The sequence below is a fragment of the Cheilinus undulatus genome, linkage group 12 (assembly GCF_018320785.1).
Source record: "Cheilinus undulatus linkage group 12, ASM1832078v1, whole genome shotgun sequence".
In the NCBI taxonomy this organism is placed as follows: domain Eukaryota; kingdom Metazoa; phylum Chordata; class Actinopteri; order Labriformes; family Labridae; genus Cheilinus; species Cheilinus undulatus.
The window spans coordinates 15,913,360-15,938,832 of record NC_054876.1 but is presented as its reverse complement, the minus strand read 5'-3'; the positions used below and the strand labels follow the sequence as shown (position 1 = coordinate 15,938,832).

General features: G+C 38.2%; 2 protein-coding genes across 2 annotated transcripts; both read right to left on the bottom strand.

Annotated features, from left to right (window-relative positions):
- Positions 1-850: 850 nt before the first annotated feature.
- On the bottom strand, positions 851-15,868 carry zc3h12b (zinc finger CCCH-type containing 12B). The gene is made up of 6 exons (XM_041801567.1): positions 15,801-15,868; positions 7,837-8,633; positions 7,582-7,721; positions 6,609-6,843; positions 6,166-6,272; positions 851-6,041 (listed from the first exon to the last, which is right to left on the bottom strand). The coding sequence occupies exons 2-6, from the start codon at positions 8,466-8,468 to the stop codon at positions 4,612-4,614; spliced, it is 2,544 nt and encodes an 847-aa protein (XP_041657501.1). The 5' UTR covers positions 8,469-8,633; positions 15,801-15,868; the 3' UTR covers positions 851-4,611.
- Positions 15,869-17,137: 1,269 nt separating this feature from the next.
- Positions 17,138-25,473, bottom strand: amer1 (APC membrane recruitment protein 1). The gene is made up of 2 exons (XM_041801786.1): positions 25,011-25,473; positions 17,138-21,658 (listed from the first exon to the last, which is right to left on the bottom strand). The coding sequence occupies exon 2, from the start codon at positions 21,549-21,551 to the stop codon at positions 18,456-18,458; it is 3,096 nt and encodes a 1,031-aa protein (XP_041657720.1). The 5' UTR covers positions 21,552-21,658; positions 25,011-25,473; the 3' UTR covers positions 17,138-18,455.

The following is a 25,473-nucleotide window of genomic DNA, read 5'->3' as shown; positions in this document are numbered from 1 at the left end:
AAAACTCATTAAATCTGGACAACAGTTCACCAGAAGGCATGTTGGAGACTCCATGGTCCAGTGGAAGAAAGTTCTTTGGTCTAATGAGACCAAAACGGTACTTTTTGGCCATGAGACAAGATGGTATGTTTTGCAGACCACCAAAAACCCACCATCCCCACTGTGAAGGACAGTGGTGATTCATGCTGTGGGGATGCTTCTCAGCAGCTGGCCCTGGAAGGCCTGTAAAAGTAGAGGGTTAAATGAATGTGGCAAAATAAAGGAAAATTCTGGAAGGCAATGCAAGAACTACACAACTTGGGAGATTTTTTTTTCCAGCAGGACAAAGACCCGAAGCATACAGCCAAAGCTACACAGAAATAGTTTAGGGTTTTTGGTCAAAGAAATCGAGTTACACTGACCATGACTGACTCAAAAAAAAACAACAAAAAAAACAAGAATAAAACATCCAAGGAGGTGAACCTGTTTTATGGATACTGTTGATTTTTATCATCAATTTGAGGTCACATTTTTACTTTGAGTTTCATTTTATCATCAGCAAGAGCATTTAGTGCTTTGGGGATTTGGACATTTAATTATCATAGAACTTTCCTAAGGAAAAGGATGGCACGCAAACTTTTAGCCAAATGCCAGAAACAACCTTGACAGCAGCCTTGCAATCTGATTGTTTCACATGTAGAAACATTAGGCAGTTTGTTTCACCTTCTCATGAACAGACAGCTGGCCTAAAGTGGCCTCGTCTTTTTTCATGAAAAAACAAAGTCAGCAAAGCCCAAAATTCTTTTGGGCTATACACATTCAAATGTTTTTTTTTTTTTTCATTTATGTCTGTTCATATACCATGGTTGTACCTAAACATTATAAAGAACTATATATTTTTGATGCACCACCAATGAGACAAAGTCAGAATAAACTCCATTAAAGAGCAATACCACTCAGTTAAAATATTTGCTTTTAAACTTAATTTGTTATAATTTCCTAATTAGAAAGAAGTGTGCTGTTTTATGCAGCTCCATTCATCGTCAATGAAGGAACTTTCTTAATTTCTGTTTCGTCTTAATAATTACTTAAAATAAAACACTAAAACTACTAATTGATGTTTGTTTTAAACCATAGGCCTGAATGCTGAATCATAAAAAATAAGTGGCATTTCCCTTTAATCACACTCAAAGCATAATACTGCCTTTAGGGTGGGCTTTACGTGCTGCAAACAAACCTGCAATAGTAGGTAAAATGTAAAGTGTGTTCTGAGGGTGGGAATAGAGGAAAGGTAATGGATCACTGACATAAAGGATGGAGATCCTCAGGAGAGCATGGATGTGCCTCACTAGCTAATAAAGGTTTGACTTTACCACCTTGCAGGGGATAAAATGGGTGCTTCTCGTTACAAAGTTTTGTCCATCCTCTCTCCTTGACTGACTCAAAAATTGTTCTCCTCCGCCATGATGAAGTATCTTTCAGTTCCTTAAATGCGCCTGGAGGAGGCAAGGATGGAGGAGAGAGGAGGCTCCTGGAGGAGCTCAGACCAAGGAAACACCAGTCTATCCTCCACGGGAGTCTTTTTTACCAAAGGCGCAATGAATTTGTTGTGATAAATATCCCAAGGCCTCAACTTTCCCAACAACCTCCACTCACATTTCATGAAAATGTAGAGGTCTTTGAGGATTTTTTTTTCATCAAGCCAGCTCACCAATTATTTCATCTGAAGAAAGATGCATCACGTAAAGCCCACCCTTGTTAGCTCAATTTCAGAGAACTCAAGGTGCTTAACAAGCATTTACACAAAAATACAAAGTTTTGCAATGCCGTCTTTACGTTTCAGCTGTACATAACTAACTTTAAGATACTACATGTTACATGTAGGATTTTCACAAAATATATTACTAATAAGTCAAACTACTCTTGCCAGTAACCACTGGTTTTTGGCAGGGCAAGACTAAAAATTAGAAAAATCGAAAGCATCCTGAGAGCAATGTGCTGCAAGGCACAGCCAAACCCTTTCATGATCCTTGGAGACTGGCTGCATGTGTTTGTACAATATTTGAACAATACAGCCTCCCAAAAAATCCATTCAGTAAATTACATCTAATATACCTACTAGCTTTCACTTCATTTTTAATGTCAATTAATTAAATGAAGAAAATATCTTAAAATGAGTGCCATATTTAACTCGTTCAGAGGCTTACCTGTAACAGCCAGAATCCTGTCTTTATCTGACAAATGTATTATCATGTAATAATCAGTCTGTGTCAGAAATCTTTGTGCAAGCATTTAAACTGTGTTGGTTAGCACTGTTCCCACCTCTGAAAGTACATTTCTACAACGTGTCCCTATGGAAGTGACATTACAGCTCAGTGAAATCAATTCTAAAAGTTTCACTACGTTTACATGCACATAAAAAAAGCAAACTATCCTAAATCAGTTTAGGTCACAAAAGTGTCCAACCACTCCAGATTCACTGCATTAGCCTGATCTTTACCAACCAGCTGATGCTCTATCGATGGTCACACTCATCAGAGGTTTCTCCTAATGCCTTAAACTAATCAGGGAACCTAGTTTTTGCCTGTAAAATACCAGAAGACTTGAGTGCATGTAAAAGTAGTCTCTGAAAGAGACTTTACCTGCTCCTTTAAATAAACTGCTCCACTGACAACTTGAAGGAGTCCATTAGAGCTACTGTTTTAAACAAAGATGCTTTGAATACCTTTACATTGAAAAGAATCAACACAAAAATGACAAATACGTTAGTAGGAAAATCTTGGATGTAGCATCCAATAAAACCAGACTGGTAACTGGATAATACACCATAGGAAATAATCCAAACACACGTTAATTTTTAACATAATCCAATCAATTCTGTGAACCATAACCGTAAAGTAATGCAGAATACTGACACTATATAAATTCTTTTTTTGGCATTATTTAGCAGCTTATAAATGACTCTGAAATAATGGCTTTTGAGTGATTACATGTACATAGAAATGTGCACGTTTACAAGTCAAATCTCCTATTTGGCTTGCTTTGTGCACTGTCAAATTCTACCAAAATAGTAGCTTTGTTAAGTGAGGCTGAGAAAATATATCTCTTTAGATACTGAGATAGTGCTTTACATTTGAAAATAGGTGGCTTCAATGACAAAGACTTTCATTGAAACCCATTAGACAATGACTAAAGCGTGAGGTCATTCAGATATAAGGCCATTAAATGTCATAGTTCATGCTGTGAGGTATGTGGCTACCTCCCTTTGACTTATCTTCAGAATTAATGCACAAAAAAGTCACAAGAATTATTTACAGCAGAGGCAGACCAAAGCATGATTATCTTTAGTTCCACTGCACCAGAAACACTTGAGATGCCATTAATAACACATTCACAGGACCTGAACAAGATCTTCCAAAAGCTACATGATGTTGAATGGTGGCCTACTCTTACATCAGGCAAATGTGCAAAAAGTTCTTGTGTGCACTGTGTTGTAGCTGAAATCTTGTTTCACAAATTAACCTTTATTCAATTCAAGTTTTTTGATTATACATTTTCTTTTTTTTTCAAAATCCCTTTAGTGCTTTCACTGCTCTCCTTATATCAGCTAACAAGCCTAACAACTGCTATCAAAATTAGCCTGATAGCATCAGTTACCTACAGTAGCAGCTATAAGTCATCATCAAATTTGAAGGTGCTCTTATTTAGGGAAACAATGTACACACTAAGCTTAGCCTAACAAAACTAATGCTTACCAACTAGTCAGCTTGGCGTGAGCTAACATTTCACTTGTTTCCACTGAGCAGTCCAGTTTAGTTTGGTACAAGGTTTATTTGCGTTTCCATTACTAAAAGTTGGAAAGGGTCCACATTTTGGCACACTTCTTTATGGGTGTCATCATGCTTTCCAAAATCAAACAAGGATGTTTAAAAAAGTTGTGTTAAAAATTCCTTGCTCTGTTTAACAGCACTTAGGAAATACTAAATACTAAATAATTGCATCCTCATCTGTACATAAGAAATAAACAAGCTGAAATTTATAGCAGTTGCTAAGCTAGGTAGCTAGTTAGTATAGAAGTGTAACATATGAGAAGAGCCAGTTATTGACACAAATATTTTGGGGATTTAAGCAGATTTTCTTGTAATCAAATCAGTATTACCAAGAACTCATGCAAAATTAATCTTAGGGGTGTTTAACAGACATGCTTATTGTTAGAAAGCTAATCTATTTGGGTTTTTTTGGTTGTTTTTTAACATTGAACTAAAGTTCAGTTCATTAAAAATTTGTTGCAATAGAGCTCCTGCTCAGGTGTTATGAATGTGTAATATGAATCAGATTTCTTAAAAAGGTTTTACCTCATTGTAACTGCTCCAAACTTCATATAAAACTGTAGCTTTCTTATGTGAAACATCTTACAATTTAAGATAAACTTGTTAGACATACCTTCTCTATTCTGATTACTTCTATCTCACCTTAGTGATACAAAATCTGATAGCCAGATTTCTACCCGACACATTAAAAAAAACTCCTGAGGGCAGATGTTGCAACTGCAGCAAAATTAAACAAGTGCCTATCTTTGCAATCAATAAAATTTCCTTTGTCATATCCATCATTATAAATAAGATTGAGAGCTCAATGGCATGACCTCAGTTTTGTTACGATGACAGCTGCGAGTTGTTGTGGATCTGTCAAATGAGGGTTCTTCTCCATAACTGAATGGACTACGTAAGCAGGAAAGATGTTACAAAGGTTTCGATATGTTTGATACTGGTGGTCTGGGATGACGTACCGCTCTTGGTGTTCAGCTGCAGACGGCGTCTCCCATGGTGAGTTCCAGATTTGTTCCATTTTTTCTGGCATGCTGCGGACCATCACCCGCTCACAGCATGGCATCAGGCTGTTGCTCAATGGATATGAATGATATTCGTAAGACTCATTACCACATGGCAGAGGGTCCCAGCTGGCGTGCTGCTCACGGCACAGTGGCGGTCTCCTCTGTCTCATTGGGTTGCTATCATATAGCCTTGAATCTGATATGCTATCCATACGAGTCATGCCTAGAGACCTTGTGGGCTGTGAGGACAGAGGTGGGAGGACACTCTGAGTAAGGGGATAGTCTCCAGGACAGCTAGACCTGGCTCCCACAGCAACATGCTGGATATGGGGTGCTAGGTGAGACCCAGACTGCTGCTTACGCGGGCCCTGTTTGGGTTCCTCTGGTCCATAACTTTGCACCCTGGTTAGCACTTCATGACGGAACCCGTGGGAGAATGCTTGCATCCTAGCTTGTGCGGTCGACTGCTGCTGCCCCTTCATGCTCTCCTCCAAGCTACTGTCAACTGAGCTTGGATACAGGTCTCCATAAGAAGAGAACGAGTCGCTGTTCGAGTGGCTGAGGCAGGATTCAGGGCAGTGGCTGGGATTTCTCTGATACACACCATGCTCGTGCTCCATGCTACAGAAACTGTCGACATTGTGCATGCTGCTCATGCTCATATTTGAAAAATCACTGTGCAGTGAATAATAGCCATGGTCACTTACTGAGTCATACTTTGGGAACTGTTCACTGTATGTAACAGAAGCGCCATGACTGTTTGTAACTAAAATAGGAGGGTACTGTACACTAGACATGTGCTCCAGAGAACTGTGTGCGAACTGCAGAGAACCTGGCACTGGGCTGCTGGCTGATCGTGTGTTCAAGGCACCAGCTGCGTGGCTCTTGGCGGGCTGCATGGTGGGCACACTGAGAGCAGACACAAGGGAAGGCACTGAATTTGTCTCAGACTTCCGAACAGCGGACAGTGCTTCAGGAGGTTCACAGGCCACTGAGCGAATGCTGGGGTCAGATTGACGTTTAGGCGCCACTCGTTTGGCCTCTGAGCTGTTGTCCCCCTTTGCAGTTGCTGGACCGGTACCGCACTTAGCTAGAGCCCCCTCACTCATCGTTTTCACCGCAGACAGTTTGGCAAAGGCTCGCAGTTCATCAGCCACTGAGCGCTGTGGCTGGTTGACACGTTCAGGATGATAGTACTTGCACTTGTGTCCATATGTGCACTTTTTACCTTTGTTTAAAGAAAGGATAGATAAAGTCAGTAAAATTTTAAAAGGACTTAGCGTTCATTGTGTAAAAAAACAAACAAACACTGTTTTAGAAATTCTTTTTGAATAACATTTACAGGAACTTACCATAGGGGCAAGGTTGTTTTTTGTGCTCTGGAACAACAGGACGCTTACGGAGAAAATTTTCTAAGCTTGGACCGTGTCTTCCCAAAGGATCATCCGGTGGCATAAACCTGTTGCACACAGACATTCAGAAGTTATTCAGTGCTAGATTACTTACATCTAGCTCTAAGACCTCATGCCAAAAGAAGAAATCCAAACTTGATCTCCTAATTTCTCCAGTTAGCAGAGGTTATAAATACAATGGCTTGACAAGTTGTCACAGTTAAATATTTTAAATAAATCACTTTTACTACCAAGCAGCCTTGATATACAAACATTCTACAATGTAGTTTAAGAGATATATCACTTTATAAAGTAATTCACATGCTTTTACTTGTTGGGTAAAAAGCTTTACACTGCATTTTAATATTACTCATCTTTTATAAGAATGCTCCATGGTTTCTTACTTGTCATTGACAAACGAGTACATCAGGAGACGCTCCTCTATGAACTTCTTCCACTCTGGCTTTTCGTTTTGCAAGTCCCTGTAGTTGTCGTTTGACACAATAATTCCATCAGAATCATAAGCCAGCTTCACTATGAAGCGATCATCATAGCACACCACTCTCCTGCCTTGAACCCTCCGAGATGGAGTGAAAACCAGGATCTTTTCCTTCTCCAGTTTGCGTAATATTTCCTGATCTGAAACAGAAGTTATGGGTTACTATTAATGTTAATGAATATTTCTTTATTTAAGCTTATTCCATTCTAACACAACAATATCTAAAATTATTCCCTCTTATATTTTGTCCTTACTTGTCTGGTCCTCTGGAGCTCATAACTACTGTTCTTGTGTTTAGCTTCTTTGCACCGCCTGCTTGGAACTCACTACAAAGTGCTTTAAAAATCAAAGAACTGGTTTGTTTGGGGCATTTCAGATCCTTAATTGCTAATTGCTTATCCTCTGATTGCACCTGTTGTAATTGACTTTGTTGTTCCATTTATGAATGATTTTTTTTTAACTTATTACTGTTTTTATCCTTTAAAACATGTTTGATATATTTTTGCTTATAATGCATTCTGTTCTTTTATTTGCACGTCATTGTTAATGAGGGCCCTCAATGATTTCCAAGTCTAAATAAAGATCATTATTATCATCTAACATATTCTGAAAAGTACCAGCAGGCATACATACAATCATACATAAAGAACACATATTATGTATTCCACATACCTTATGTGGAATTCATAAAGTTATTTAAATCAGTTATTGCACTGTGTTAAGTTTCCCTGCACCAACATCTGGATAAACACAACAGGACATGGTCCAGCTTTGGTCATGTTATAATATGCAACTTGATGGCTGAAACTATCCTGTGCAACAAACAAAGTACTAGCTAAACCAAAATACCAACTGCCTGAAAAGAAGTGCTTTACTACCTGTGATGAGAGCATCAGGCCTCGACTGTTCCTTTCTCCAGGCTGGGACAAATACAGTGATGTCTTTGTGCCCTTTCTCCAAGAACCATTCAACTGCAAGTTGGATACCACGGCAAGAGAAAACCTCTTTGTTTCCATGGCTAGAAAACAAAACAGTGTGCTTTAAGGTCTGGTTATATCTCAAAAAAGAATCCAATAGTGAAAAGTGCAGACATACATGCAGATTAAACATGGATGAATGTTTGTTTGTCTGACCTCATCGCCACATTTGAGCCGTCAATGACGATGGGCCGGAGGTTATCGTAGGTATCCACAGAGTCATCCTCCACTGAAGCCTCGGGACTAACAGTCTCTTTAACACAGGGGGACCGTGATATTGATGTTGCTGTACTGCTGCAGGGTTGACTTTCAGGCTCTACTTTGTTTCCAAGCCGCACTAACTCAGCAAGAACATCGTTAATGAGTGCAGCAGCCCCCAACTTGTTGAGTACAGTCTCCACCTGCTCTCCAGAATAGCCCAACTTCAAAGCAAAGTCCATCTTAGTCTGGTACTCTTTGTCGCTGGTGGGCTTGACCCCTTGTCCTGTGCTGCTCTCATCTTCACGGAAATCTTGCAAAGTGCTGCTCTGGGAAAAACTAGGACGGTCGAGGCATGGAGAGCGGCAGAGCTGTCGATGCGGTTTTGTGACAGCCAAGGGCTCTCTCTTCTTACACCTGCTGCCGCTCACCTGAGCCTTCTGCTGTTTCTGCTCCTCTGATTCGCTCTCTGAGCTGCTTCCATCCTCAGAATCGTCAGTGGCGTGCTGCACCTTGCTTAAGTCAATGTTCTCCTCCCTCCATGGGCGTTTTTCCATTTTGAGCTTCTCCACCGTTGACCATACTGTCATCAGGTTTGTCTGGACACCTCAGATTTCCACCCCATGCTTCCTCACCTCCACCTCAGCCAAGGAATCATACTAAATGTCGGACTTGAGCACTAAAGGCTCTTTTGTGTCAGGTCAAAGGAACGCAGTCTCTCTTTTGCAGGCAGGAAATGATCAAACAATTAAATCCTGAAAGAAGGGACACAAAGGAAAGATTATATTAATAGCATGTACTTCTTAGCTTCACTAAAGATAAAGATAAAAGAGTCTACCAGAATAAAGTAATCTAATGTATCTATTTGTTAGCCTGCAAATTCATTCAAGTAATTCTTAATGAGTACTAAACCCCAAGACCACATTTTCCAGCTGAAAATATCTGTATACTGGAATTTCTAAGTACTTTTTACCAGATATAATCCAAATCTTGACATTTAAGCAGTAATTGAATCTTATATTCTGTTTTAGAAATATGCATAGTGAATGCCCTCTAAAAGTTGAAACCTGGATACTGATTTAATTTTTCTGTTGGCTGATGTGGTGGTATATGTGGTAGGGGTGCAACGATTGCAATTTTCTGGCCAATCACCGATCACCAATATTTAAAAAGCCTGACCTGCCGATTCTGATTTTGGCCGATACCGATTTTTTTATAACTGACAGCACACACCTTCAATGTTCCAATCTTACTTTATTGAATAACATTGAACAATACCTGTGAAACAATACAAACTTGTTGTTTTAACTGCACATGAGGTAGTTCTCTCAAATATAAATGAAAAGTTTAAAGCATTGCTGTCCAAACTACTAAATTATTTCAGTTCCTTTATTCTTTCATTTTTCACATTTTAGTAGGTAGGGGCATATGAAACCGATCTTATCCACCGATCTTACTTACAAGGATCGGCCGATCGCCGATCTCCTAAAATTAAGGAAATCGGTGCCGATACTCATTTTGGCCGATCGATCGGTGCACCCCTAATATGTATAGTACTACCACAGAACTCAACAGTTTTAACCCGTTTTCAACAGGCATTCAATTTAGTAGTTGAAGCTAAGAGCCTAATATCACAGGAAACAACAAGCTCTACCAATCAGATCACGTCACTGTGGCACTCTTTGGTTGTGGGTAGAGTTGTTAGCCACAAATTAGCCACAGCAGCACTTTTGTCAGAAATGGCCACCTTTCTTTTATTAAAACAAGCGCAGAGATAAACACAGAAAGCTTTCTGTGACAAAAAATTAAAAGTAAAGCTGAACATATTAGCTTCACCACAGATATATGGATATCAAGTGTCCGTCCTGTTAGCACGTTTAGCCTCACTGCCTCCGTCGATAGATGTGGATTTCACTCTTAAAAAGCCTGTCACTCAAACACTCACAGGAGTGCTCACTCAGCAACCGCAGTTGCAACCGCTTTTGATAACATGTTTGGGACATTGAAAATAGAGATAAAAAGAATGTGCATGTTGTCCTACGTGACACGCGTGAAACATGGCAAAAGCAATGACGGACTTCTGTGTGCCATCTCCCGTGCACACTCGAAGGTGCACAAAGGTGTGTCCAGCATTGGAGATGTTTGTGTCACTGTGTTGTTACAGAGCTGTTTACAGTGAAATGCCCATTGAACTTGGTTGCTTAGTTAGTTTGTGCTGTTTAAAGCAGAATCAGGAGAACTACTTTAGTTGAAGGTTTATTTCTGTTCATCTTGAGTCTCGGAAATTTAGAATCATAATTAAGCTCTGAACTATAGCTAGATTTTTTTTGCATTTAAGAATCTTTTGTTGTTGTTGTTATTTAAAGCCCTGTCAGGAGTATCTCAGGGAGCCATCCTGCAAACCGGCTGAGTAATAAGGAGAATCAGTCTAAATTTATAAGCTATTTCTGTTTTGCACTGTGGAGCTCAGTGTCAGCAGGTTATTTTGCTGCTGCTTACTGCCCTCAAAAATGCAGATGACTTAGGCTGTACTGTTAAAAATACATAAAAGCATGTAATACACATGTAACCCAAAGACATTACTGTAAGTTTGTCATTAGTATATGGCTGTATTTGAAAAAACAAAACAAAACAATATATCCTTCAGTTCTGATAAAAATCAAATGTTTTGTCAGTTTGTACAAAAATAGACTACTAATATTTAAAAAAAAAATGGTAGTCCATGATAGAATTGGTGTTTTTAACAGTGGAAAAAATGTAATTAAATATCGGTATTGGCCAAAAATTTGTTTCAAAATATCGGCATATCTGATATTGGCAAAAATCCAATATCGTGCATCCCTATAAAAAATAAAATTCCAAAACAATAAAATGGAAAAAACAGAGTTTTGAAAAAAATAAAACAGAATTTGGAAAAAAATAAAATGGATTTCATAGGGCCCTACTCTGCCAGAACACAAAATACATTCAGGCATTTCAACAGGCATCCCAGATAGATGCGGTCAGCCATAGGTTTTTAACGTAGTCTTGGTTCTTAAAACGAGTTTGATAACAAAAAAACTTGTGCCTTCTGAGGAAGCACATACAGAAGCATTTATCATTTTACACTCGGAGCATGTGGCAAGTCTACCTTGGATGGTTATGATGTTCACAGACTTGTTAAAAGTCCACCTTTAAACTGTTAAATTCTTTTCATACAATTTAAAAGTTTTCACCAGGGATGCACAATATTATCCACATTATAACTGTGTTGGCAAATATTAGCTTCTAAAGTTAATTATCATTATTAGCAAGTTTGTGGAGTTTTAGAAAAGACCAACAGACCAACGCCAGCTGAAGTCTTTTTCTTTATCCTCATTCTTTAAATCTTTAAGCGTGTTCTTAGGACTTTAGTCAGAACTACATTTGCATCTTACTAATATCATATCGTCTGAATCATAAAATTCCGGCATAATGGATATCTACAAAAATCCAATACAGTGCATCAGCCAAAGAAGCCAAGTGAAAGTCAAGGGTTGTCCCCAGCTTCCTCTATGGTTGTGCACTGAAAAGCAGATGGATACAGAATTTGTGTTGTATTAGTCAAATGGTATCACAGGTTTTGAGTTTTATCGCAGCCTAGAAATTACTAGTAGATAACCTGAAAAGTAAAAAAGCCAAAATAAATTTCTTAAAAACAATATATGGAGGAAAATATAACATGAACAATAAAACAAATTCAGGCATTTCAAAAGCACACCTTAATAAGTGTGCTTTTAGTCTTTAAGTCTTTTACTCTTCCCAATTTACTCTATTCAACCAATAAATTCTCCAAACTCTGCTATCTGGGTGAATTGACAGTTAATCAGAGGAATGGAACATTTTAGACACTTATTCAAATAAAGAAATGACACAAAATAAAAGTGCAGGGAAAGTACTGATCTGAATATGGAGGTTGATATGTTCTCAAACTGACTAGGTTTTGGTGTTTGTGGTTTGCAAACCGATCAAGTCTATTCATTTGTTTCATTTGCACGTCTGCAGATGACACTTCTTATATGACTGTCACTTCTGTTTTCAGACAAATGTTAAATGTCACACAAACCAATTATGTTTCCAAATTTACAACCAATGATTTTATGTTAGCAGAACGATTAATTCATTTAACACTCAAACTTTGGTTTGGCATTCATGGCTTAAATTTTAGATTTGTTTTTTGGAGGTGTTTTAGCTGCAGTAAAAGCATTATCAAAAAATTTAGTTTTTTTGTTTTGTTTTTTTAAACAAAGAATACTTTGAAATAATAACCATTGCTAGGTGGTAATAGCATCAGCACATGATAATTACATTATTTATCCCGTTACCTTCTCCAAATAAACCAGGCATTAGATATTAGGACTGAACTTTGATGAAGATGACTTTTCAATTCTATTCTCCATAATCATAAGCAGGAATCTATGATTCTTAGTATTTTTATTCCATTTTCTTCCAAATGTTTTCGCATTTTAAGAAGAAATTCTCTTCAAAGAAGAAACACTGTTGCTTACTTAAAATATAAATTGATTAATATTCAAGTCATTTTATTTTTACAAGCCTTTAAAAAGAGCAAGCAGCAAATGTATAGAAAATTTAACAACTCTTCCCTCGTTATCAATAAATATATCTATGAATAATGAATCAATAAATGATAAAATTATGTGGCGGTGCAAAAATAAATGACAGAAGTGAAAACATATTAAAATAAACTTAATATTCTCAAATAGATTGAAAACATTTTCAATAGTCAATAAACATCACTGGTATTATATTTGGAATGTTTTCATATTTATCAAAATACTGGTAAATTATTGTTTGTCTAAATGTATTCCCTGGCAACAATCAGTGCTCAATAATGTATAGCAATAAAATTTCAACACTGATCCTCCTCTGCATCGTGGTTATATAAACACAGTTAAATTTTTTATTTAAATTAAAAATGGACAACACAGTCTTCATCCAATGTCCCTGTCTGTCAGGCTTACTTGTTTGAACTAGGACTTCCTCTCATCCTCCACAAAATGTGTTAATGTACTGCAGAACAGTCCTTGCTCCTATGAGCACAGAAGCTCTCGTGGTGTCGTAAGCAGCATCCAATGCAGACGCACACGAGGTAAGCGCAAGAGTTAACACAACCTGAGACAAAGTGTGGGCTGAACAGAGTATCCCTGCGCCTCCTGCCCTCTGACAGACAATCTAAATTGAACAGGATTCCTCAGGGATCAAATCTGTTTTAAGGTAAAGAAGAGGAGGGTTCAGGAGAGCCTAAGGCACAAGATCCATATGTATTTACATGTAGTTATCGGTAATCATATAATCTTAATAACAAGTATGCTAATGAACAGACACACTAGACTGCATTGCACTCTCCCTCAGTCTTGCAGAGCAGAATACAGCAGGCTGCAAGCTTCAAGAGGCGCAGCCCATGATGTGAGTTGCTTAGCAACACAGCCTTGTCATCAGCTAACTCCTTTTTACCAGTCACGACTAACACAAACACAGCTCATCATCTCTCTTCAGGCAGTCGGTAAATGCAGAACACTTACAGCTACACTACAACTCTACACTAAAATTCTTGAGGCAGCATATTTGCAATAAAAAGATGACGTTACTTAGACCTTTATCAGTGCTGACCAATGAGAACTATAGAAAACAGATGTTAATCTGGATTACTGGATGTCTGTATAAAAAATGAAAGGCAATGCATTTGCTGGGATTTCTAACTACAATGTTGTCCGTGTACTGAAACAGCACATAATATTTTAAAGGCAATATCTTCACTGGTTGATTTAAAAAAACGCTGATCTCCATGAAAACCTTTGGGGGTTAATAGATATTTTGAGGGCTACAGCATCAGAGCAGTGTATCACTGCTGATCACAACTTGCATGATCACATCGATACATGTTTACGGGAGCCAGCAGATCCTCTCCTCCACCTCCAGATTCACAGGCTTAGACTCAGCAAGGCCTCCAGACTATCTCTGCACATGCACAGGCTCGTGTATTTCTGTTTCATAGCAACAAGTGAAGCAGGGCCCTGAAGTAATCTTTTACATCGGTGACCCTACATAGTATCCATCAGGATAAACCAGGGGAAAACTGAACAGCGGTCACTTTTGGCTATACCTACTTCTTGTCTGGTCAAACATTTTGAAGTTACAACTGACAAATTCAGGATTCACTTTAGCATCCAGTGTTCGAGATTGATCCAACAAATCATGAGACAGTTCAATGACCGAATGCAACATGGATAAACACACAAGCCGAAAGCAACGTTTTACTTAAGACCAGCAACATCTTTCCTGCCACAATGTCAGGACTGAAACCTGGCTGTTAAACACTATACAAGTGTTTCATTTACTTTTTCCACTGTTTATTTCATGCAATCTCAACAAAAATACTGACTCAAAATCCTCTATGTGACTATGGTATAGTTCTCACCAGCCTTAATTGCTTACAAACAAAAAAGCTTTGATGCAACATTAAATTTATGCTTGGCTCATCACTCACAGAGGGATTTTTATAAGTTATTTTAGTGGGCAAAAACAGTCATGCTCAAAGCCAAACAGATATGCTCTTTCAGTAAGTTGTCATATATTTTCCTATTTTGAAATAAAATATTAGTTGTTTTTTTTTTGTTAATATATGGACAAATAACACTTGATAACTACTGCAAATGCTCAAATCCGAATTAAAAAAAATTATTGCGCTCCACCTCAAATACAAAACATAAGGCTGTTTCCATTGTATGTCTACATGAAAAATCATAACCAGGGACATATCATAAAATTATTTTTTCCAAGTCCTAAAAGTATATACTACTTTCAAATATTGCACCATGCATTAAGCACATTTATTTTTTAAAAACTAATTTAACTTGTACAGGCACATCAATCTGCTTTATTACTTAAAATAGTATTTCACATCATTAAAGGCACTATATAGTATGTTTAAACTCATCTTAACTAAAATATTCCATGGCAAAAAATAAAATGGAGCCAAATTAGCTGCGTGACATTAACCGTTACCACAACGAACAACTGGGATTTAACTATTTCATTTCTAACCATTTCAGCCTGAACTAAACAGCAAACCACACGAATGTGCCTCAGATTCAAACACTAAATTGGTCCCAATGACAGAGAGTCCTCAGAAATCTCTCTGAAGTGGTGAAATAGCATAAGTTGTGGCTATAGTTGCATTTATCAACTATTTCACATGCAAGTTAAAAAAAAAACTGAAGTACTTAGTATCACTAGCAGCAGCATCATGAGCTCACAGGGACGGGATGGAGGAAGGTTAAACAGTATGAAAATACAAGAAATGTCATACTTATAATACATTTATTAGAAATATACGATAAAATTCATACTGCACACGACGTCATATTTGTGGTTTAATTTTATTTGGAGATAACAGCTCTGACATCCTTAGGCCCAGAGATACGGTTAGCACACATTAGCAAACTAGCATTTACCGTTACTTAGCAAGCTGAAGAGTCAACGTTTAGCTACACAAACTAATCGGCCAACTATGGTTTATTTTGTGAGTCCATGACTAGGCATTGATAAGATGAGTTTTATTGTACGCTTCGGCTAACTGTCAAGTTGTCAGGCAACATATGTGTCTTATTTCAACTGTAGCCGGACGAGGTGGTTAGCGAACACAGTAATTATAGCCAACTGAGTGGCTCCACAGGCTAACTTCAGCGTCAGGTTGCTAATAGTTAGCTTTAGCGGCTGAGCGTGTGCTAACGTTTAGCCGGAATACTACAGTAACTTGAGATAAAGTTGACGTTTATTTAATATCACTGACAGGTGTTAAACCATCACCACACGACATGTATCTCTACATAATCTGCACGTTTAGCATTGCCAGTGCTAAATACAAACGCTGCTCATCTCACCTTATTGCTGTCATCCTCCTCGCCTGTAACAGTTATGTTTTGCTGCCATTGGCGCTGTCGCAGTTTGGCCAGGGTTGCCAGATATTAGGAGAGAAACAAGTAACCTAAGCTGTGAAAAGACACGAGGGTCAAGGGACCGTTACACGCTTGTTTTTACCAGCAGCTACCGAAACAGGCGTCTCATCAACGTAGAGCTTCATAATGCTCTCTTCGTGACTGTCACGATAGTTTGATAAATCTCACCTGTGTGAGTGCTGTGTACTGAAAAACAGCGACATTTCCAGGAACATGGAGCTTTGACAAAAGCAGTGCCAGGTTATATTCCTACTTGGGTACAAAATCGCTCTGTTATACACTAATGCTTCATGTATTTATACAGTATTTAATCATAAAGTTAACCTTTTAAAGGGTGATTTTGACTCATTGCCCCCCTTTGTTTCAAACAAAAAAAAAACAGTTTCTTGTTTTATGTGCATTGAGTGTCTGTGCTGTTTTGGTTCAGTTTGCTGTGTAAAGTAATTGACAAATAATTCTTAGTTCCTTATATTAATTGACTTACTGGTTTCTTTATTTATGGTAATACTAAAAGTGGATTAATTATAAAAAAATCAATAAAATAAATTAAAACTTAATAATATTATTAAAAGCACCAGCTGTCAAATTCAGCAGAAACACGGGACACATAAGGCCTGGGCAATTAACTGACAATCAATTCATTTGCAATATGTCTCACTGCTTTTTAAAATTGCACTGTGCAATATTTCTGTAACCTGAAATGTGTCAAAATACCAGTTTAACAAATTTTTGCGGTAGAGATATTATGCCATGTGCATTATGCATGTGTGATCCTACCTGCAATAAGATCCCACATGCATGATGCACATATCTTTTTTTTTTTCTAGAATAATGAAAATCTGATTTTTCTTGTTTTAATATGTTTTTCTCAATCAAAACATTTTATCTGGTTATAATATTGAATGATTCACTGCTTGTTTGTTGAATAATACAAAAGACGTGGAACCTAAAAATAATTGCTGCTGAAATTACAATCCCAATATTGTAAAAAAAAATATATATATATTATTTTTTTAAAATCATTCAGCCTTGATATGCATGTTTGCACATGTACACAGAACAAATGTCCAGACTTCTTATTTCATGTGCATGATCATCTTTGCTGTTTAGGTGAATCATTCAATGTTCAAACTTTTTAAGCTTACACTGTGTACACACTTAAAGCTATAAATTAGCCATTGTTTCTCCCCCTTTGTCTCTTCTGTGCTGAATGTAACCAAGAAAAAATGAACAAATAAACAAGAAATTTGTTTGTCATTTTATTTTAGTGTAAGGCAGTGTTCTACTTTGACAAAACATTTTTCCAGGAGAAATACTAAAATGTAACATTGATGTAATTTTAAGACGGTAAAAAAAATAAAAATAAAATGCAAACAAATAGTAATTCCCAAATGTCTAAACTGTTTTAAATACAGTATTTGAGTGTACAAACAGTGGAGAATATAAATACAAATTCCTTGACATTTGTTCTGTAATACACTAGAAAAAAAGACAGTTGAACCTCACACTGATAAAATATTAAACGCACAAGAAAATTTGACAAGTTAAAAATTCCAGTTTATCTCCAATTCAAAACTTAATCAAACCAAATTCTACTTCTAATAACTTACAGAAATGCAATTCTGGAGTGCAACATTCTAATTAAAATTTTGCACTTTACAGGTGGACAAACTGTTTTAAATGGGCCAAGAGAAAGTCATAAGTGGCAAAATTTTCTTGTCGGGCCAATTTGACAACAAGGAGAGGCTTTTACCCTACCTTTGGGTTCTAGGTTTTTACTGTATTTCTCTACTATTTCATAGTTTTGACTCAGACTTTCTCAATGCAAAGCACTTTCAAACAAAGAGGATCTGTGTAGGGTAAATGGCAGTGAACTTACAATGCAAGTTTAATAATTTGAGCTAAAGCTAAATGTAACAGCTCAGTGCATTTTAAATACACTCCATTAAGGTCACACATCTTTGAGAGACACTTTTTAAATTGACCCCTATCTGGCCTAAGATGAAGTACCAAAAGAAACACTAACTCTGAGCACCATGACAGGAAAAACATAAACATTACTGGAGCAAGGAGAAGCTATAAACAAGCAGTTAAACACAAACAGAAGTCTGCACTTAAAGCATAAGCCTACATGTGTTCAGGGTGCAAAGTCAACAAGACTGGGAGAGCTTTGTTTGGCTGTGCGATGGAAACAAGCCTTATGAATATGCATGAAACAAAGGTTAAGACCTGTATTCAGAGGTTACATATGTGTAAAATCATTCTGGTATAACTAAACTGCTTAATGTCAGGTATCTTTAAATAATTTCATTAAAAATCCAACCATTTTCTTGCTTGTATTTTCAAAAGAACAAATGTTTTCATGTTGAGATCAAATGTTTTTGTGCAAATAAGGAAAATCCCTTTAACTTCCTAATAGAAAATGCAGCTGATGATGGCAGAGACTCTACATTTTAAAATCCTGTTTATCTAAAATGACATTTCCTCCCAAATATATCAGTTCTGCCAGAAGAGATGAAGCAACAACTCCTCTTTAGGATGTAAAATAAAAGCACAAATTGGCACATACATGTGAACTATTCAGTTGATGGTAGCCTCTGGGAGTTGGTTGCATGTTACATTGCAAGCCGCATCCCTGGGCGTTTTTGTTTCACCATGAACAGCCATTTCATCTTTAAACACACATGTATTCGGAGGACTCCCGGCATGAGATGTCCCCTCCCTGTTAACCACTGGCCTGTTCTTACCGCACTGATTATAGGACTGCAAACTAGTGGCAGCTTTACAAAAGACATCCTCATCGACATCATCTGATACCTCCTCCATCATTCCAGAGTAAACAAAGGTGCTGTGAGGTAAACAAGAATCTGATTGTATGGAGAGGTGACACTGCCTGTTGCAAAGCTCTGTGTTCTGTGAAGTAACATCACGGGACACATTAGAGCACACGCGCTGGGATTTACTGCTGGATGAACTAGAAGGTATCTTGTGTTTGACTTGATTGAGACTCTGTACTTTCTCAGAGGTTTCCCCATCAGCCAAAGGCAGGCTTAAAGCCATTTCTGACCTTGTTTGCCATGATAAGGCCATAATGCTGCTACTGTCTCTAGACTCTGGTGCAGACACAAGTACATTCTTTTTGTAATACAGTGAAGAATCTCTTTCAGAGTCCTGTTCAGTTTGAGGACACGAAATGATAGCAGCTCTGTTCTGTCTGTATGCGTCAGGCATATTCAGCTCAAGGCTTTCTGTGTCCAGAGACCTACTTCTCCTGTCTAGAGACAATGGATTAGGCATGGACTGGCTGACTCTTGTAAGGCCAAGGTGCCGGGGGAGACTAGCGATCGCCCATGTGTTACTGATCAGGTTTTGCTCATACAAGTCTAACATCTGATAGTCACACTCAGCAAATGCATCTTTTTGTAAATAGCTTTCTTCAAACTCTTGATAAGGTGATGATATGTCCTCCTCCAGCTCCATTTGAATCTGCTCGTCATACTCCCCCTCATTATGCATGTCAACTACATCAAATGTGACAATGGTAGGTAAGGCCTCCATGTTTGGAGTGAAGGCAGAGTTTGCCTCCAAATCATCCACACTGTTGTGCAAGTTACTCAGCATCTCGGAGTGTTTTGTGTAGTCCACAAGTGCTTGAGAGAAACTCACAGCTTGCTCATCATCCACATCGCTGTTACAGTATGGAGACTGAGAATTGATATTTTTATATGGTAAAGCCACAGGCTTGTTTTCCTCAAGATGCTGTTCTTTGGGTTCACAAAACGTTTCAAAATCTGGGTCAGATGTGCTTCCAAATGATATACTGCTGTGCCTTTTTTCACTATCTGCATTTATGGATTTTGTTCTTCTTTCAGTGGAAGCAGACATATTTTCTTTGTCATTAAACGTATCCGGATCTAGGTTATTCTTGTCTACTGGTGCTTGAGGGTTTGAATTCATATTACAGTTCTTATTTGTGCCAATTTCCTGCTGACAAATTATATTCTGTGCCAGTTTAGGGGACTTACTGCATGTGCTGGGCACCTCTGGAAAATCGTGAGCTTTGTACAGCTCAGCACCTGTTTGTAATCGATTCATTTCTGGAACAAAAGCAGAACTGTCCACATCAACTGTCTGGCTTAAATACTCGCATGGCTGTGAGCTAGGCAGCTTTGATTTGCTTTCATATTGTGGACTGATGAGACTCTCGTCTGGTGCAAAAAGTTCATAGAGGGCATCCCCACTGTAACTGTCTCTAGGCAATCTGTCTGACCTCAGTCTGTCGGTCTTCTCTTGTCCTTCATCATGCCCTGGGGTGGTTGAATCGTAGTAACCTTCATCACTGTTTGGAACTGATTCTTGATGCTCATCTTGAGGAGTTAACACATCAGCCATTGAAGAGGTATCCACGCCACTGGCTTGCTGTGCACTATTACTGTTCAGTAAATCCAGATTGTGAGAGCTCGTCAGGTCAGCAGTCAGATCGGTGTGGTCTTGGTTGTGGGTATAGCACATTTCCTCTGATGCGTTATTACCCCAGAAATCATGAAGACACTCCTCACCCATATCTTCAGGTGAGGCCATTTCTTCACCCCCACCTTGATAGGTGAGACAACAAGAGGCCCTCTTTCCTCCATTTCTGCTCCTCTCCCCTGACACTGTGCTCTCTGTGATGCTGTCGTCTTCTTGATCTGCAATGATGTCCCCACAGCCAGTGAGGGAGTCAAAGCTCTTCAACGATGCAACATCTCCAAACATCAGGTTCAGCTGATCTGATGAGCCAGCAGGCGTTTCAGTCTTTGCCGGCTCTGACATCATCTTAACTTTCAAACAAGGCTCGCTGTTTACTCTCATACTCTCCTCAAATTCACCAGAAACTACAGCCATCAAATTAATCTCCTCTGTTTGATCATCACACATTTGACCATCCAGCTCACATTTTGGACTTTCTTGCACCATATAATTCTCTGATGCTATCACAGCAGCTGCATCAATGGATTCAAGATCATTTGAAATATCACACATAAGATCTGCTAAATCAGGCACATCAGGTTCAGATCCGAGGCACTCTGTGACAAACTGGTTAGCGTTGTCCAGGACAACAGGCATCTCTTTCTTGCACTGAGGAGAGGTCATTGCGATCATTTCTGGTTTTTCCAGTCCAACATTTCTATGGTTTTTATGATGCCGGAAACTGTTAAAAAGACCCCTCAAACCCTTTTTTTGCCTGGTAAGACTCAGTGATTTCTGCTCAACAGCAGGGAAACTACATTCATTATGGCAGCTACTGTGGAGATCTGCAGCCGAGTCCCTCTGGCAGCGGTATTCAAAGTCTCCAGCTGAGGTGTAGCCGCCTTGCAGATTGTCATCATAACTAACTTTACTCAGCCCATCGTGGGTTTTGCTTTTGGGGAACCCTTTCTTAGATGACCACTTGCTCTGATTTTTACTCCTTCCACCAAAAAAACTTGGTAAGATACAGATGCTTTTACGAACTCCAAAAAATGCCAGGGCAGTCCTGCGAAATTTTCTAGATTTTTGGGATTTTACAGCAGAGTTCATTGTGTCCAACTGAAGCTCCTCCGTAATGTCATCGGTGCCGCTAGGGGAGAGCTGTTCGGAGGCTGAAGCCTCATCCTTGGAGTCATTTGGCAGCTCGTCTGCCTTACGCGACGCCATCGCTACCAGGTTTAAAGAAACAGTCCGAAAGAAGGCATAGTTGCTGAATTTTTTAAATCAGCTGATAGATTCACTGCAGTGAATTTGTCCTCCATCAGGTATGGGACCTGTAACAAGAAATTAAAGAACATTAAAAATCATTTTAAATATTACATCAGCACCAGATACAAAGAATGAACAAGAAGTTTTGATTAGGGGAGAGGAAGACAGCTTTTCTTTCATTTTCTTTTGTCTGAACATTACTTCGGTTTACTTTAAAATGCTTAAGATAATATTGATTAGAATGACACAAAACTGTCTTAAAAGAAAGCAATCTTGTGTGTGTGTTTTTTAATAAAGTCATTAACAGTGAGGACTCCCATGACCTGAAACTTACTTCAGTCAAATTCTGTGTAATGCCTTCATGACGCATTACAGAGTTAGTCATGTTGGTCATGACCGTTCTTCTGACTAACGGCACCGTGAAATAGCAATATTATCTCAACTGCAATGAGCTCATTGATAATAAAAACAATGCAGTCTGATTTTATTGCAATAAATAAAAATAATTAATGAATTTCATAAATGTCTGATGTTTTCCCTCAAATATCTGTGTATTTTACCTAACAAAAAGTAGGAATGGGTAACAAAATCCGGTACCAACATGGTACCGGTACCAACACATCCAATACCTACCGGACCAAATCACCGAATTTTCCTCTCAAAGTATATCGATTCAGGCACTATTTAGGCACCAGTATCAGTAAAAAATAACAAACAATACCCATCACTACTAAAAAGAGGCCATACTTTCTCAATATTTGTAAGGATGCGTGATATTATCGGCATGATATCAGTACAGATATTAGCTTAAAAATGAATTATTCTATCTGCAGATATAAAAATCTCTCCCAATATTTACAACTGATATTTAAGCTTTAAAAATCTCTAAAATCCCATGTGTCAAACATTTTCTCATCTGTTTCATTTAAATTCAAAGCTAGATGGTTTTCATTAAGCAAATTAAAAAATTCTGCAACCTCTAAGGGGTAGATAGAATTTCAAGGAACAGCATAAAAAATATTTAACTTTTTTTTGCCAGTATCTGATGTGTCAATGTTTACAAACTAATTTGACCTATTACAAATATCAGAATGTAGTAGATATGTAAATTTTTAGTCCTTAGAACACACAATTTAAAGTTTGAGGATGAACACATTTCAGTCCTTAAAAGAAGGCTTCTCAAACTTTTCAGGGCTAGGGACCCCTTACAGGGCAGAAAATTCTCCAAGGACCCTCACATAACCCTCAAGCTGATTAAATACATGTTAACTGCCATTTGTACTCCTAGATGCTGTATTTTAAACTCTTCAATCTAAATACAATCTCTAAATTGAGTGTGGCTTCTTCCTTTTTTGTGACCCTTGGAGCAGCCAAATAAGAAGCCCTCTGTGCTTTTTCTGAGGTTGTGGTCAGGTTCACTATTTCTGTTTTCTGGCGGATGTATTCCTCACCCTTTTTTGTTAGAAAAAAATATTTTTCTTTTGTCCTTAAACTCTGCATGCTTTGTTATCAGATAAGGCTTTAGCTTTGTGGGCTTCATGGCTTCACATGAAGACACACAACACTATTGGTCTTCCATCATTGTTCTCAATAAAACCAAACTAGAGATAGCTGTCATTATATTTTCTCAGTTTAGCTGGTTTGGGCCTGGCATCACTTGATGAAGTGGACACGTTTAAATATTTATCCATTGTTGCTAGTTGGACCTGCACTACAAATGCATCCCGGGCAAAGTGGCTAATGCGTGATGAGAGATAGATTTACATGATATGTCACAATCATATCTGAGTTTTTATTCGTTCAAAGCTGAATTAATGTGGGTGTCATTGGTTTAGTGTGGTTGTTTTATGGCTCTGTGGTCCCTTTATGTATTTATATGATTTCGAATGACACGGCATTACTTTAACAATTTATTTTAAAGTATGTCGCAGACTTCCAAGCTGTGGCTCGCGGTCCCCAGTTTGAGAACCACTGTCATAGAGAGCCTAATTAGGTACAGCATCACAGCATGGTTTGGTAACCTGTCTGTGCAGCTAAAATCTAAACTGATGAGACTGATTAACTAAGCATGGAAAATAAAAGCAGGTAAAATCACACATCCCTGCAGACTACTTTGAAGAGGCTACTCTTCCTGTGTCTATAAAGATATTTAATAGCATCAAATAAGGCAGGAATGGCTATGGACAGGACTGTGATTTCTCTTAAATTTTGGCGCTGGTGCTCTGAGAATCTAGTGGTATTTATACTGTAGATTTTTAAGAGAAAATATTTATTGTCTTAAGTGTTTTTCATGTGTAATCTGTATGTTCTTGATTGCTGTCTATGGCTGCAGCAGTGAAGAGCCCAAGACAAATTTCTTATCGTGTAGGACAATAAAATATATCTTATCATACTTTAATTTTTCTATCTGCTATCCTAAATGGTGCACATGTAGTGGTTTGTATTAAATACAAAATATCTGCTTTTCAGATTTATATTATAGAGGAAATGCTGGAAATCCTTGTATTTTGGAAAACATAAAAACAGCAGATAGACACAGAAACAGTAAAATCAATTTAACAAGCACATCACATCTGAACAATTTAATCAAACAAAGCAAACTTTCAAACAGGCTTACTGCCTTACTAGATAACTCACTGATTTTCTTTTATGGATCTCTTTAATGCTCTGAAATGCCATGCTTTCAGCTAAAAGCACAAGGCCAGCCTAGTTGATGGCACTGAAGTTTTTAGGGAGGTTTATTTGCCTCTATCGTGATATCTTGTACAACAAAATATAAGATATTATGTCTCTGTACCTTCATGAAAATGAGCTCTCTTTCCTAAAGCTCACGAATGGCAGGCTGAAGCTGCTCAGCAACGTAGAGCAGCAATAGCATTTCATCAAATGTAAAAATGTCCTAACTTTTATGAATTTACATTCCTGTACGATTTTCTTCACATTTTAAAAAGATGTATGTCTTGTTTAGTAAAACTAAAACTACACTAAGCCGAAGAAACCTAGTAATGCATCTGAAGTTACAACATGAGTGCTGGAGAAATACACTGGCAGACAAACAAGTTGCCAACAAGTTCATGTTACGCTTTTACATCACAATGGGCCTATTTAGTCAAAGTTTTGCTGTTTTTCTTGTTGTTTTTTTACATAATAGCCCCTGGGATCATGCAACAGTCGTACCCTGGCTGCAGCTGAAAATCCCCCTATCACAGTGTAGACCAGCGGAGGAAGAAGGGCCACAAATACCTCATCATGTACTTTAAATGAGAGCATTAGCACGGAGAATGATAGTTAGCTTGTGCTGAATGTTGTTCATCAAACCTAGCATCGTAACAGAGTGTTATAAATAAAACAGATGAAGCACTGGCACGTTGAAACTGTGAAACTAGCTTCGATGAGTCATGAAGTGAATGAACTTACCCACTGAAGACCTCCCAGCACTGAGCTGCTGTTGTTTCTGACCCAGGAGACGATGTTACCTCTCAATGCATGCTGTCTGCTAGCACTAATTTAGCTTAAACTTTACTGTTAGTTAAAGCTTTTGACTCGGGTAGAGACAATACACGGCTTTATCTGTTTGCAGCTCCCGTTAGCTAGCTGGGGTGCTTGCTAACAACGTTACCCCTCTCAGCCCTGCAGTTAGTGGTTGTAATGTGAGTCCGTCAGTTGCTAACGGTGGGTAACGTTAGACCACATAGCAACACAAACATTATGCTATAAATATGCAGAACTGCTACACACGGGGTTGATTGATGTGTGTAGTTCAGCCACGTATGCCAAGTGCGGATTTGATGAGGACAAAAACGCCAGCGTTAAAATATTACATGATAACTTCCTCCCCTGACTTCTCAGGTAAATCTCCTCAATCCCCTTTGTGGTTCTC